Source organism: Eschscholzia californica, unplaced genomic scaffold (genome assembly GCF_041429995.1).
Source record: "Eschscholzia californica isolate CP2 unplaced genomic scaffold, dmEscCali1.0.p SCAF_4, whole genome shotgun sequence".
Classification (NCBI taxonomy): Eukaryota; Viridiplantae; Streptophyta; class Magnoliopsida; order Ranunculales; family Papaveraceae; genus Eschscholzia; species Eschscholzia californica.
The window spans coordinates 23334247-23348667 of NW_028238461.1; the positions used below are offsets into that span (position 1 = coordinate 23334247).

The 14421-nt window shown below is 36.8% G+C and overlaps 2 protein-coding genes across 4 annotated transcripts; one reads left to right on the forward strand and one right to left on the reverse strand.

Moving 5' to 3' along the window:
* The first annotated feature begins 409 nt into the window (after positions 1–409).
* LOC147543737 (uncharacterized) lies at positions 410–5890 on the forward strand. 2 transcript variants are annotated; one of them, XM_086673209.1, is made up of 9 exons: positions 410–491; positions 1773–1926; positions 2016–2128; positions 2497–2575; positions 2730–2758; positions 3673–3766; positions 4202–4291; positions 4380–4557; positions 5134–5890. In XM_086673209.1, exons 1-9 carry the CDS (start codon positions 412–414, stop codon positions 5565–5567), a joined length of 1251 nt encoding a protein of 416 aa, XP_086529335.1. In that variant the 5' UTR covers positions 410–411; the 3' UTR covers positions 5568–5890. The 2 variants fall into 2 exon arrangements, with proteins under 2 accessions (XP_086529335.1, XP_086529336.1); XM_086673210.1 differs by having other exon boundaries at positions 420–655.
* A 241-nt stretch (positions 5891–6131) lies between these two features.
* On the reverse strand, positions 6132–10476 carry LOC147543738 (vacuolar-processing enzyme-like). Of its 2 annotated transcripts, none has more exons than XM_086673205.1 (9): positions 10083–10476; positions 9001–9165; positions 8738–8894; positions 8349–8434; positions 8052–8251; positions 7630–7678; positions 7179–7388; positions 6821–7027; positions 6132–6557 (listed from the first exon to the last, which is right to left on the reverse strand). In XM_086673205.1, the coding sequence occupies exons 1-9, from the start codon at positions 10287–10289 to the stop codon at positions 6375–6377; spliced, it is 1464 nt and encodes a 487-aa protein (XP_086529331.1). In that variant the 5' UTR covers positions 10290–10476; the 3' UTR covers positions 6132–6374. The 2 variants fall into 2 exon arrangements, with proteins under 2 accessions (XP_086529331.1, XP_086529333.1); XM_086673207.1 differs by having other exon boundaries at positions 9001–9654; positions 9715–10340.
* Between the last annotated feature and the right edge of the window lie 3945 nt (positions 10477–14421).

Sequence of the window (14421 nt, forward strand, 5' to 3'; positions counted from 1 at the left end):
TCGTACAAAACATGTGGATCTGGAGTATCATTTCGTAAGGGATCGAATGAGTCAATTGTCGTTCATTACGCGTTTCTTATGCTCCTACTCAGCACCAAGTTGCCGATATTTGTACAAAAGGCCTAATCAAATCTCGACATCGAACTCTCTGTTCTAAACTTTCACTAATAGGTCCAGCTATTCAGTTTGAGGGGAGATGTTAGGATAATATCTATATCGTATAACTTGGGATCTAGATTCAGTTTAAACTTTGAATGTAAATTGTAGTCACCTATTGTATGTCACAAATCATGGAACAAATTTGTATTGGATACTTACAAATACATACATACTCTCTCTAGTCTCTAGTTGAGATAACAAAGAATTATTTCATTTAGAATTTTTTTATTACAAATACTAAAAAGAAAAAGAATGGGGGAGCAGGAGAGTGACCCCACCCCCTGGCGCCTTCCTGAACCCTCCCCACTTATTTCAGAGGAGTTTATGGGTGGGTACAAGGGGCCCTTCTCCCGCCACTTTTAATCAGTTTAGGGCTTAGGAAAACTCTATCTTCTCAACCGTCTCTACTGTTTTGTTTCCAGCATAATTTCATCAGCCCTAATAAATCAACTACTCGAGTTATATTTTTTCTGCAAGTTAGGAATTTTGCTCTAGGGTTGGTGAGAATCATAGCTCAATTTAGTTTACTTTCACTTTATATGATTGATATAGTTGCTTTGTTTTCCTCTTAACGTCTTGTAGTCATTAATTAGGCTTGTTCTGAGTTTTTTTTCCTTAGTATATGTTTGTTTGTTTGTATGTGCACACAATGTGTTTGTGAAATTGTTCAAATGATTTGATGTACATATGTAGCAGGATTTTGGTTTAGGTTAATGACTTAATGGTAGGATGTGGTTTAGATTATGATGATGTAGTTTTCTAGATGAGAAAGAGTTGTAGAAATTTTTGTTGTGGAAGTGATTGTAATTTCAAAGTAAATTATTTGAAGAATTTTTTCAGTCTATCTAAAATGTTGCTGGATATCCCATGGTAAATATTTCAAACAAACATTATGTAATACCTTGTCGGCTTCTCGTTTTCATACAAGGTTCAATATCTTGTCCCTCAATGCTGTAATTTTAAACTTTCAACTGAGTAATGACTTGAATGCTATGTTATTAAAGGCGTGTCTAGGCGGCAGATTCTGAAGGGGGTCACCTCCTTTGGATTTTGCGAATTCCCGTGGTGTCCCCGGTTGGCCACTTGGCTAGCCTAGGCGAGCGCCTGAACAGTGAGCACCTCACTGTTCAGTCGAACTGAACACTCAAACTACACCTCACGACTCACTCTCACAGCCCTAGTCTTTGTGTTTTTTTTCTTATTATTAGGGATACATACTATTTGTTGTAGTACGTATGACTTGTAGTATAAAGGAATATGCAGCTTCTACCTTTTCGTGAGGCACTCGCGTAGACGCCAGACTTGTCGACTCGCTGCCTCACGCCTAATACAACATAGCTTGAATGTGATGTTCTATATAGTAATATTAGGTTTTCTCTATATAAATTACTGTATAATAGATTTAAAAGGGACCCGTTTTTTGGTTTTTTGATACTTCAGAGTACAAAAGTTAGTCGAGTGAAAGAAAGTTACAAATTTGGGTAATTTAATAAACTACATGAAGCTTAGGCGTTTTAGTGTTATTTTCTAGATTGGTCTCTTTTCTTGTTCGCTGTCGTTTATGCATCTAAAACCTTTCCTCCATATTTTATATGCCAAATTCTGTTATGTAGATTTAATTTCATGGGCTCAGAAACTGTGGATTTGGAAGAACGGTTGTCATCCCTTCTTCTGCAAATTCAAGCAGAGTCAGGAATCCTTGATAGGATTGTATATAAGGGAAAGAACCAGCATCGACGATGTTCGTACTTTCAATATCTCATGAAGGTTGTTCTTTACTAAGTTATTTATATACTTTATTTCGGTGTTTCTCGTTATGTTTACGTAGTTCTATTCGAACTCTTTCGATTTTTCAGGTGAGAAGGGATGTAAAACTTCTAATATCTGCTCACTTAGAGGAGATCTTGAATTTCCTTTTTCAAGTTATTAATGGCAAAACACCTAGTAAAAAAATTCATCTTCTTGAAAGGTAACGAAACATATCTTAGTCTTTTTGCTTAATTTATGTATTGTATATCAGAGAAAAGCTAATTATGTAAGTGCTTGTTTCATTGGTTACTGCGATACTACTTTCTATTTTAGACACTTTTTTAACCAAAACTATACTAAGAATAATATTTTGTAAGTGCTTGTTTCATTGGTTGTAACACTAACAATAAAATAATACATGGGCTCTCTCCTTAAAGCGAGGATGGATGCGTACTACATTATTGCAAGTCTTAACCTCTATCCGTACTACATTTTGACTTTTATATCTGCTCTTGTTTCCTAATTAGAGTCTTGTTTTTATCTATTTGATTAGCCTAACTTATCTAGTTACTTCTTTTTCCCTTTCAGTTTAAAGAGGAGGAAATGTAACAGTGAGAAGCATAATTTTCAGGAGCGACTTCTGGGAGTTGCACGCCTACTATCACAGGTGGACTCTTGTCAGTTTCCTTATGCATCTTGGAATCTTGGAATAGTTGGCCTAATTACTCTATGGAGTTAAGGTTAAATGATACTGCTTTTACTTAAGAATAGATATTTATGTCAGTTTGTCCATCTCAACATCGTCTCTCAACTATCTGCAGATGGTTGAACCCATGGTGAAGGCAGCTACGTATCCTTTGTTTTCTGATTGAATGTCTATAACGCTTGATGTATATTTAATGGCATCTTCAGAAACCTGTTAAGCTCAAAGCTGCTTTTTCTACATCAGAATGTGCCCATATAGAATAGATTAAGGCCCAGCCAAGTCGAGGACAACTGCTTCTTATGTGCCCTGTGGATTCTGCAGTAATCATGACTAAGCATGAAACGATACTAACCCTGTAGCCATGCTTCTTGCTGTGTTAAGTTGAGAACAATCGCAGCTACTTGACATAGTCTGCTACCACCTCACTTCAATGATTTTTGAGAATATCAGAAAACAAATACTCCGTCTCATGTTCGCATAGTTTTCATGAATGATGTTCTTGGCTTGCCGTTTCCGTATTCGTCTTGACCACCCTGGAGACATGCTTCACAAAATCACACAGTTTACATTTTTAATTATTAGAGTAAAGCTAATTGGATCATAACTAATGAATCTTTACAAGCTTCTTAGGTTTATGATGTTTCGGTTGACAGAAATACAAAATATTTGAAAATGTTTTGATAATTACTCTGTAAATTGGAAACGATATGAGTATCTCCATCCGAAACTGAGAAGTACAGATATAGTGAGTGAAAAAGGTTAATAGAAAGGTCAAAGGTGTACTGTCATAAACGTACAAGTTACAACTACAATAAGATTGAGTTTTGTTCTTTGTATACCTTGACGGGTGTTGGTCGGTTTCTATGCTGTCTGTATTATTGACCTTCAAAGAATGATATCTCAATAATTTTTAACTTCTTTTCAATGATATTTCAATCTTTCAGTTAGCTACTTAAAATGGTCTATAGAGTGTAGACTACATAGCATATTCAGTTTGTTGATGTGGTATTGACAATGAAGTAAATATACTATTGTAAATGTTCTTGACTGTTGTATAGTGAGATATCTTCCTTGCTGGCTCGATCATTTTTCATGGGATTTTCTCTTACAATCTTGGCGCTGCTTGCGCGTCTTCGAGTTTTGGTCCAGCAAGTAAGTGTAGTTCTAGAATTTTACTTTTCTATGGCAATGACGAGTCTTCTAGTTTCACATTTTCTCAATGATAAAAGACCATTTTGCTCATTTACACAACATTAAAATCGTCGTAATGTATATAATATGATTAATTGGTCTAGTTGTGCGCGTGTGACAGTAGCTGAACTGGCGAATATAAGCTCCATTGTGGCCCATTCATGATTCATCTGATAAGTGAATGACATTTCACAAATGTGTTCTGTCCCTTCCTCGTGAGACTGAGCTAAAGCATTACCCAATATCTCGACTTTTCTTACATTTATATTTAGCTTGCTTGGTCAGGTGTACAATGTCGTTAAACAAGCACTTGGTGCAGTTACTCTAAAAGATACTAGCGTCTTCTTTTTATTGATCTTCTTACTCAGACTTGACTTTTATTTCGGTATTTAACAGATATTCCTTGACGTTGTTTCGGTATTCAACATGGTTTCATCTATCTCTCAAAAGGAGCACTCTGTAAAACTCAACCGAGGAGGAATTGAGGTCCATACTCTATTTCTGAAAAGCAACCTTCTCCTCTTCATAGTTTGAATTTCAACCATGTTTTGATATTTATTTTGAACTGGTATAGGTCTTTAGGGAATACTATCCCTCGAAGGAGGAGGTTATAACCTTGGAGTGTGTCTGGGAGAAAGATAAGTTTATATTACTCGAGAAGTCCAAGCCTGTGGATAGGGATTGTGGAGTTGAGGAACGTCCTCTGAGACCATCAAAGATAGAATATCAAAGTATTGAAGCATTCCTTGGAGGTGAGGATTCCTTACTTTCGTTTCGCAGCAAACCTTTCTGATACATGTACCCTTATTTTATTCAAATAAACTATGAATACTATATGTATGTCAGTACGTGTTTTATAGAAGAGGACGAATCACATTACCATATCATTGCTATGCCAGTGGTCGTTGTTTTCTTCCAGTAGTTCCCCTCTTTTGTATTTATGGAGGTCTGTTCGGCCATTACGTGACTGATAATTAACCCGCTTATTTGTTGTTATGGAAGACAGAAGATGACAGTAACCATGAAATATGATATCGCCCTTCTTCGTCTTTCTATTCGTACTTCTTTTAGTTTTTGTTTATGTTATTTTTATCCAGTTATTGTGGAAGCACTCATACATTAAGCAGCTAAAACAAACTATTAGTTGCACGTCTCAGATAGTTTTTTTACTATCAGTTGAATTTGGCCATACTTACAGGTCGATTTTTCATTCTTACTGTGGTTGCTACCTTGTTACCTTGCACAAATATGGGCATTTCAGTAAACTTCGATACGATATATTCCTTCGATAAAATTTGACAAGTTATGGTTAATTGTTGTTTGTGTAGTTGAAGAAGTCGATTCTAAGAAGATGGAAGTGGACGACTCCATCGGAGAGCAACCAGACACTATCAAGGGACACAAAAGCGAAGATGCATCTGCAGCTAAACCCATCGAAATCAGTAAGAGTTCAGAGGTTGAAGAGGGCGGAGATAATTTAGACCTTGAACATTCATCACCTGATAAGAGTTCTGATACAGATAGTAGCAATATCACTAGACCAAGCCCCTTGCCAAGTCCAAAATCTCAACAAGTACAAATAGAATCAAAGAAGAGGGTTGCATTTATTTCAATAAGAAAACCAACACCAACACCAACAGATGACAGCAAGTTACTCAAGAACTTAATAGCCACCGATTCACTTGCAACAAAAACATCCGGAAAAGAAGACCCATTTTTCGATCTACTCACTGGTGGTAACCTAAAGGATAGTCTCTTCTAATCTAATGGACTTTGGGGCCTATTGATTATTTGGGTGTCTGAGCGCGCATTGGAGTGTTGGAGCCTCGAAAACAATTAGGGTGGGCGAGCTCGGGTTTAAACCACAAAACCCTTTTGGCTTTTCATAGCTTCGTTTTCCCTTACAAGTAATGAGAAGCTTATATGCCTTTATCTCTTTCATAAATCTCGAATGTAATTATCGTCTAGGAATAGTCTGCAACAACATTTTCGAAGTATTTTGGCACATTAACTTCTGTAACCGACATTTATTTGTTTGCAGAAGGCCCATATACATAATTATGATCTTGTTCATTGGCAACAAAATATTTCCTTTGTGTCGGTTGAAAAAACATGTTTTTTTGGAGAGAGATACTATTTCACCAATGGAGTCACAGTTCGAAAGAGACAAGAAAATTTCCAGGTAGCAAACGTTATCTGGAATTTCTCTTAGGGTAGATATTTTTTGTTTACTACGGCTTAAGAAACTTATGTCCATCTGATCAAGGGCTGAGACTAGGAAATGCAATCAAAGAACACAAATTTGATATTGCCTACTGACTTAGAATAACGTAAAGAAGGAATAATATACAACCTTCAATATCAAATACCATTTAGTTACATTTTTACAGCGTTTCCCGTTCATAGTACACACCATAAACAATTCCTACGTGTTCTGAACTTCTATTTACATCAGAACTATACATACATAACCAGTTTCAAACTTATAAAAACAACTAAACATATTGACACGTTCACTAGGAGGGTGTTATGCTATTGCAGAACACGGTTCGGTATTTTAATGTACTGGTTATGCGCTAAAGCCCTTGTTGATGGAGCTCCATGAACCTGGAGGAATACTTACGCATGCTTGTGCTGAAACCTCGTCCATTTGCTCTTTCTGAATTCCTGCGTTGCAAATGTTGGCAAACGACCGCATATGTTTCATCCCGTATTGGGATAGAGATCCACAATGAGTCTCAAATGTCCTTACCTGCACAAAAGCGAGTGAACATGACATTTGCTGTTTGTGAAAGCAAATTTATCATTTAACTAGACAACTATTTGCTCCATTGAAGGTCATGTAGGAACTGAGCTAACACGGAGTTGATCGAAGACAAATTTTTCCCAAGGATTAGGTTCTCACTTCTCACCAAGCTAGTTATCCTTAGATGATAATACTTATTACTTAGGACAACATGTAGATGATGCAAGACCTGACTTTTAGAGATTAATAGTGAGATCAGAGGCTCATACCATTGTCTTAAGACATGTCCAATCATCCACAAGAGGTTGCCCTACTGGTCGAACTGCTTCGAGAACCTGTTGGCCTTTTTCGAATCCAAATAAAAGCTTCCCAATGAGCTTCATGCTGTTGTCGACGTGCATCCTGTGAGCCATTACTTCCACAATCTGCTTCTGTGCTTCAAGTTTCCTAACGGATCCTTCACGCGCTTTTCGATACTGTTGTGATTATAAATAAGTTAAAGCCATCATAATTAATAAACAAAAGTTATACTGGGGTAAGATATTCTAGTAGAAACCTGATTAGTGGAAACCGGCGAAGGTTTTTATGAGGCAGGAGAATAAGATAAACAGGATGGATCGGAGATACCTTGTGCCAGAAGTGAATGAGATCTGCTTCACGTTGGTTAACGGCCTTTGAGAATGAAGGCAATGAGTTATCATCGATGAAGGTAATGTTGTCGTTGGCCGGATTTGTACCCATATACATGAAGAGATTTTGCTTGTTAAGTTCAATATCTCCGTATTGCATAACGTGGGATCCGTAAGCAAAATTGTCGCTTGCAGTCCTTTTCCGAACCTGTACACGAACTCATAATCATCAAACTAATGAAACAAGCAAACACGACATTAAGAAAATCAAAAGCAAGAGAACCCAATCTATTGTTCTTGAAATCCAGTACAACATCTAACGAAGTTTAACCAGACAATTAAATCTGAAAAACTTAACCTTGAAATGGATGATATATAAACGTCTTATATCGTCCTTCAGCAAAGGATTAATTAGAAAACACAGAGGAATTAAGAGTCCATGATTTTACCAGTTGATATTGCTGCTTCAGAGTTTCAATCCGCAAGTTATGTATGTCACTGTCCGTCGAAATAAAACAATGCGAATAGAATCAATTAAGGACTATGGATTACTAATTTTCATTTAATTCTGTTCGAAACAGAAATTTGATAGGGTCAGCCAGATCAAAAAGCAAGATCAGGAATGAGGCACCTCAATACCAATTAAAAAAGCCACGGCGGACTTACTGGGAAGCAGGCCGACCCTTTCTGGGCCTTTATGTTTTAGAGAGGGAACTCTAGTGAGGTTTGGTTTATCTTTATAGAAGTAAACCTCCGTATAAGCTTGTGCACATGTGGTCACATGAAATCTTTTCCTCGAAGATGGGGATTAAATGCGAGGATTATATATAGAAAGCTGACAGCAACTTGTAATTGCATAAGAATTACAGACCTATCTTCCATCCAAGCAATGCTATACAAGTCTCCCAAGCAGGTCTCATATTCTGGGGGAGGACTAGGATAGTCTCCAGGACAATAGGTTCCCCAACTGCTCTCTTCTGCATTTGATGCTGTGGTCGCGTAGATGTTTAAGCCTTTCGGAAGAATACCCTCAAAAATACTCCCAGATTCGCAAGCTTCAAGATAAAACACCTGCAAAAAGTTGATTGAATCCAACATGACATTATTGAAACTCATAAGGTAATTCGTTAGACTAAAGATTCATTCAGGAACAAGATTAGTAAGTTACCAAGCTTTTATAGCTTCCTGCAACATGCATTTTCTTCAACACATCATTCAGGTCATCAGCATAAAGATAAGGATAAGTTGGCATCCCTGTTAGCACAACGAAATAGGAATAATTAACCTTCCACGCCCCTCAATCATAAGGACAAAAACCTAAAGATTGATAAGCATATTAGGAACAAAAAATATGAACTTCTCAGAACTTGATTTTGAATGTTGAATTTGCAAGAAATCAAATCACTTAAGTTCATCTTACGAAAGTATAGCATGCAATATTATCCAAGTTGTAGGTAAATATCATCTTTTTACAGTGAACTGCGAGATTTCATTTCAAGTAATTAACAAGAGATTCTTGAGCTTTTAAATCAAAATTACTTCCATAAAACTACTAACCGAGCACACCCGGACCACCATGATCAGTATAATAGATAAAGACATGATCATTAGGACCACTAGTAAGAACCTTCCCACTGCCCCCTGTAAGAGCAGTTCTATTTCCTAGGAGAACTGCGAAGAAGTTGTCAACAGTAACTTCGTCTCCCACGTAATCCTGAAAGTGCAAGATCCTCAAATGTTAGAAGACACGAGACTAAGCAAAAGATCGTATAAAGCATGTTAAGATTCGAATAATGAAACAAACAAAGTAAAACAGGAACCTTTGGTACGCCTGCATAAACATCTTCACCATGAGGGCTGTTAATGATGACACCCGGCCTAGGATTCTCTTCATTGTTTGCAATGTCATCATACATGAAAACAATGATGTTTTCATCTTTTAAACCACCCTTCTTCAAGACTTGATATGCGTGGCAGACATCAGCCTGCACAGAAAATCATATGATCAAAATATCAAATCCAATCATATATTCATATGGACATCCAGACAACCACCACTTAGTGTGAAATATAGCCAAAAACCCTAGTTAGAATTCCCTCAAAATTCGGACATCTTCGAATAACAATAGCTAGTTTGCGAAGTTTTAGGATGTGTGGTCCTAGGGTAGGGGTGGGAAAAGGCCTGTGAGCCCGAATCCGCCACGAACCGCCCAAGAACCGCCCAAGAACCGCCCGAGCCCGATGTGTCCGGGGTCTGAGACGGACACTACCTGTTCGGACCGCACGAGTTTGGTCGGACGGGCACGGACAAAAGGCTCTAACCGGCCTTCCGTCCGAGTCCGACTGATAAACCCAACCAGTTAATATTTTCGACTTACTTAGACATTTTAATCGTATATAGATAGTTATAATCAATAAATAGTTAGCTTCTTTTTTTACTTCACATAGCTTCATGATCAAAAGAACTACTTCATCTACAAGCTAATAGCTATTTTAATTTTGAGCCAATTATCATCTACTTTTACCTTTTTCACCCAAAATTCTACTATAACTAAGCCATAGCAGATCTTCAGAGCTAAACCCTAATCTTAAGACATTCAGGAGAAAGAAAAAAAAAGCCCAGCCTGATCTAATCCAGTACCATCTCCAAAAAACAAGGAAAAGGATTTTCACCCTTGTTTTTATAGCAGCAACTCAAGCTACTCAAATAAAAAGAAACACCTCTAAAACTAGTTAAAAATTAACCCTAATTTCCAAGAGACTATTGAAACCCATGAAGCTAAAGCAAATATAAACAAAGACCCCAACCCAAGCTCTGAAAAAGAAGTGCTAAAAAGAAATGACATAAACAAATATGAAAGCAAGCAAATTAAAGAATAGATGATGAATAAAAAATTATCACCTGATGCCTGTAATTCCAGTAACCATTTGATCCAGCAATTAGAACAGCCCATCTTGTCCCTACAGAATCATCATCGTTATCTTTACCGTGGATAAACTCACTTACTTCCGATGGTAACCTGAGAATATGGTCAGTGATACTCCGACTATCGGCGGCAGATATTGATAGCAAAAGAAAGAGAAATATCCCGGAAAAGAAAGTAGACATTGTTTTTTCTGTGTTTCTTCAGTGATGAGCAGATAATCTGTTTGGTTGGTTATTTATGCAAAATTGGACAAAATCATTTATTGACTTTCTCTGCATTACTGACGTCATGTCTTTTTAACCGTACGAAATTTTAGATTTTTTTTTTGCTCACAAGATTTTATTAGGAAAAATTGGTCGGAGGTTGGAGCCCATAAGGTAATGGGTTAATAAGATTCCGTTCGAGCGTGTACACGAAATCAGGCGAAGGTCCAAAGTCTCAGTCTATGTATTTTTTTCTAATATTTTGTCTTTCTAGTTGTACATTTACTTTTTTTATTTCTTGTCTCTTTGAAATTTTATCTACAAATCAATGAGGCAAAGATTAACGGGGTCTTAAGAAGAAAACTGAACGATTCATCATCAAAATTACATGAAGTATTTCTTGATTATTTTTCTTGAACAAGTTTGGATCATTTTTTTGAAAAAAATCTAGAAGTTTTGTATCAAATCTCAGTACAAATTTCGGTTCTAAGATATTGAAGGTTGTAGTGTTAGCTTGTTTCGACATGTACAGTACATAAATTTTCAATAAATTTTCATTCAAATGGTTTACGTATTGTACGTTTGATTATGTATTATACGTGTACGTTTGATTATGTAGTGTACATGGCATAATGTCTTATAAATTTTTATTAAAATAGTTTTGGTTTTGGAAGAAACTTATAAGATATTTTATTATGTATTGTACATAACAAAATGCCCTATAAATTTCAGTAAAATTGAAGAGATATCTTTCGACCAAAGATGCAATGCGAGCAATTTGTCGGATATGGCAATTGATGAATAAGATCATCAAGTCCCGACGATTTAGGATCGTAATGTTAAGCTAGAAACCAACTACGATCGTCGAATCACAGGGTGATTTGCGGCTAACTTCGTCTGGATCCTACATCGGTTACACCAAAGAGTGTCGATTTGATCGGAAGATATGACTAGAGGGATGAGACATATATGCACAGATTAGATCCATAAATATGTCCAAAAAGCCAAGCGAAAGGCTAAGGCAAAGATAGTACGAAGGTCAGAACTAAATGAGTTGTGGATTGGGCACTTACAGCCCATTAGTGGGTCGGCCAAGGCATGGCCAGCCAGACCTAGTCCATTAGGGCATAGGGTGGTCGACCATCACAAAGGAAGTAGGAGTTTTTATTTCAAGGAAATCCTAAGTCTGTTTCCATTTTGGTCTTTTAGGAATCCTATTTATGGTTGGACTCTGACTTTAGCAATCCTATATAGGAGCCTCATAAGAACAGAATTAGGTGTGAAAAATTCTCAAAGAGATTTCTGACTCTACAACATCAAGTAGAGAAAGAAAGAGAGAATAGTTCCCAACTATCTATCTAGTCTAAAGAAGAAGGTGTTCTTCGTCTGACCACCGTGAAGTTCTAGCTAACTTGAAGGTGAGAGATCAAGTTGATTGCTTGGGTATCTCAAGTAGAGGAGCTACAATTGGAGCTCTTGGTCTTCGAGAAACAATCTATCTAGTCCGTGGTAAATAGAAATTAAGGTATAATGTCTAACTTCTTAGTTCATATTTTACTTATGCATGAGATCGTGGAGATGCTAGTGTTAGACATTAGATGTCTGAGATCCCGCTTAAAACATTGAAGACACCATAACCCAACAGTGGCGTTAGAGCCTCTTGCACGTAGCTAATTTTGGCTAAGTTTGAGACTAAATCTATACTTGTTTAGATAGATAGATAAGTCTAGAAGAGCTTTAGGGAGGGGGCCTAGACACCAATTTGTTTAGTTTTGAATTAGACTTAAAAGTTATTCAAATTGATTTCAAGATTGATGATTGAAAAGGTTTCAAAAGAATTCGATTTTGAAAATTTTCGGTCTTGAAAAGAGTTTCAAAAGAGATTTTGATTTTCATGAATTTTAGAAGCTTTTGAATCAAGTTTGGGTTTTGAAAGTTTCCGAAAGAATGGAACAACAACAAAGCAAAAGAAAAAGAAATTTAGAAGTTCCTATTCCTGGGCAGGACGCGTCTTGGACTGGGAGTCCGAGACCCAGTCCGAGACGTTTCTGCTGAACTTCGTGTGCGTGTCTGGGACGCGTCCTAGGACGTCCGAGTGTGTCTCGGTCTTCGAGACCGAGACGTTCGGAATTTCACCAGACGCACCTGGGACGTGTCGGGCTCTCCTAAGCGCCTCGGTATTGGAAATCAAAACGACGACCTCGATCATGGCCAGACGCGTCAGGAACATCTTAGGCATCTCGATCTTGGAGACCGAGACGACTTAAGACCTCGATCACCAGTCAGTTGCGTCTGGACCGTGATAGGGCATGTCCCAACCTAGGGCTAAAATTTGATTATTAAAGTTGAGTGACCAAAATGATTTTGGGACTGTTTAGAATATTGGATAATATAGTGGCCAAAATTTCATTCGGTCATATGGGGTCAAACTAAACACAACCCATTTTCATTGGACAACAGAAGCCATTCTCTGCCATCTGACGCTTAGATCGCTTCATTTTCCACGTGGCCTCTCTTAAAAGTTAAAACTATATTTGCAAAATATCAACAAGGATTCCCTATTTCTTTTTTTTTTTTTTGATGAACTAACAAGGATTCCCTCTTCAGCATTTAGACGCTTGGAATGATGTTGACTCCAAGCTCTCAATGGCGAGGAAGGATGTATTCAATGGCAATCTCAAAGTATCATCCGACAGATCAAAGACGTCAAGGATAACTTTTCAGGAATTATATTCTCTCATGTGTCTAGGAACAGTAATAGTTATGCAGATGCGTTAGCCAAATGGAGACGTGCTCACGGGTGTAAGAAACTTTGGAATGATGTTGACTCCTTTTTTTTCAGATTTCTAGTTGGTATGTAATAGACGCTTGATTTTAATGGTATTTTCCTTCATCAAAAAAAAAAAAAAACAAGGATTCTCTCTTTTCATCAAAAAAAAAAAAACAAGGATTCCCTATTCCCTAACGAAAACTTCAAAATTAAAAGTCTGAGATAGAAAAATAGCATCACATCAATGTCCTTTTAGCTTCTCAGACTATCTCAACAAAAAAAGAAAAACAAAAAAATGTTAGACTGAATATTCTACAAAATTAAATCTAGATTCATATGAGATATTTCAGCTAAAAAAAGATTCATATAAGATAGGGTATATTGCAGTACCATTATTTGCCCCACTAGCATTGTCTACATCATGCCAATATGGTCCATACAACATCATCCTTTAAATATTGCAATATTCTGATTGATGACATATTGTTAAATATTTATATAATCTATGGGAGGGAAGTAGACTTTAAGAGAGACAACCCAAATAATTTACATTATATTACGGCATCTTTAAATGGTTGTACTTCAATATTACTAATAATTGGTAGCTCAATTGGTAAGTATATTTACTTTCTAACATGGAGGTCTCATGTTCGATCTCATGGGCAACTTCAAGAATATTGAACTTGAGTATAAATAAAATAACTTCATCGGACTTCAAATCATTAGTTTCATCGGGTCAATAGTAATTCGGCAGTTATCGTGGTTATTACATCATATCGATGTATCAATAACTTTGTAATGATCATTATAGTCAACATTCACAAAAAAAAAAACTACAACAAAAGATTGTTAGTTCCTTGCAAACAAAAAAAAGGATAAAGGTAGCTACATTTTGCCCTCTGCGGCTTCATATATAATTTGGCAACAATGGTATACGTCAGTACTATAAAAAAATAAATTTTGAATTCTAATTTTACAAAAGTAGGGGCATTTTTAGGAGCAGTAAGCCACAAGTCCAAAATAACAAATATATTTAAGATTCAAGCTTAGTGTAAAATAAGCAAAAAAACTCAATTTCTTTGGATATGATAGCCCCGATTCAATGAGCTTGAGTTCATGTAGAGAGATATGAGCTCGAGCTAGATCACCGTTGATCTACTTAGATCAACTAAATGTACAGCTGTATTTCACCTAAAAATAAGGAGTACCTACAATAACCCATACAAAACATCTTTAATTACAAAATTGCCATATCCCTTTATTCCTGAGATTGCCCTCGATAAGATTGATGATGAAGATGGGGAAGAATCAAAGGAAACTGTCTCATCAAGAGGAAGTGGG

Excerpts from the sequence above, each read along its gene's own strand:
- LOC147543737 (XM_086673209.1), top strand. The coding sequence starts at position 412 with ATGGGGGAGCAGGAGAGTGACCCCACCCCCTGGCGCCTTCCTGAACCC. Across the intron at positions 492-1,772 it reads TCAGAGGAGTTTATGGGTGG|ATTTAATTTCATGGGCTCAG; the intron begins GTACAAGGGGCC and ends TCTGTTATGTAG. Across the intron at positions 4,558-5,133 it reads TATTGAAGCATTCCTTGGAG|TTGAAGAAGTCGATTCTAAG; the intron begins GTGAGGATTCCT and ends TTGTTTGTGTAG.
- LOC147543738 (XM_086673205.1), bottom strand. The coding sequence starts at position 10,289 with ATGTCTACTTTCTTTTCCGGGATATTTCTCTTTCTTTTGCTATCAATA. Across the intron at positions 7,679-8,051 it reads ATTGCTTGGATGGAAGATAG|TGACATACATAACTTGCGGA; the intron begins GTCTGTAATTCT and ends TTCGACGGACAG. Across the intron at positions 7,028-7,178 it reads TCATTCACTTCTGGCACAAG|TATCGAAAAGCGCGTGAAGG; the intron begins GTATCTCCGATC and ends TAATCACAACAG.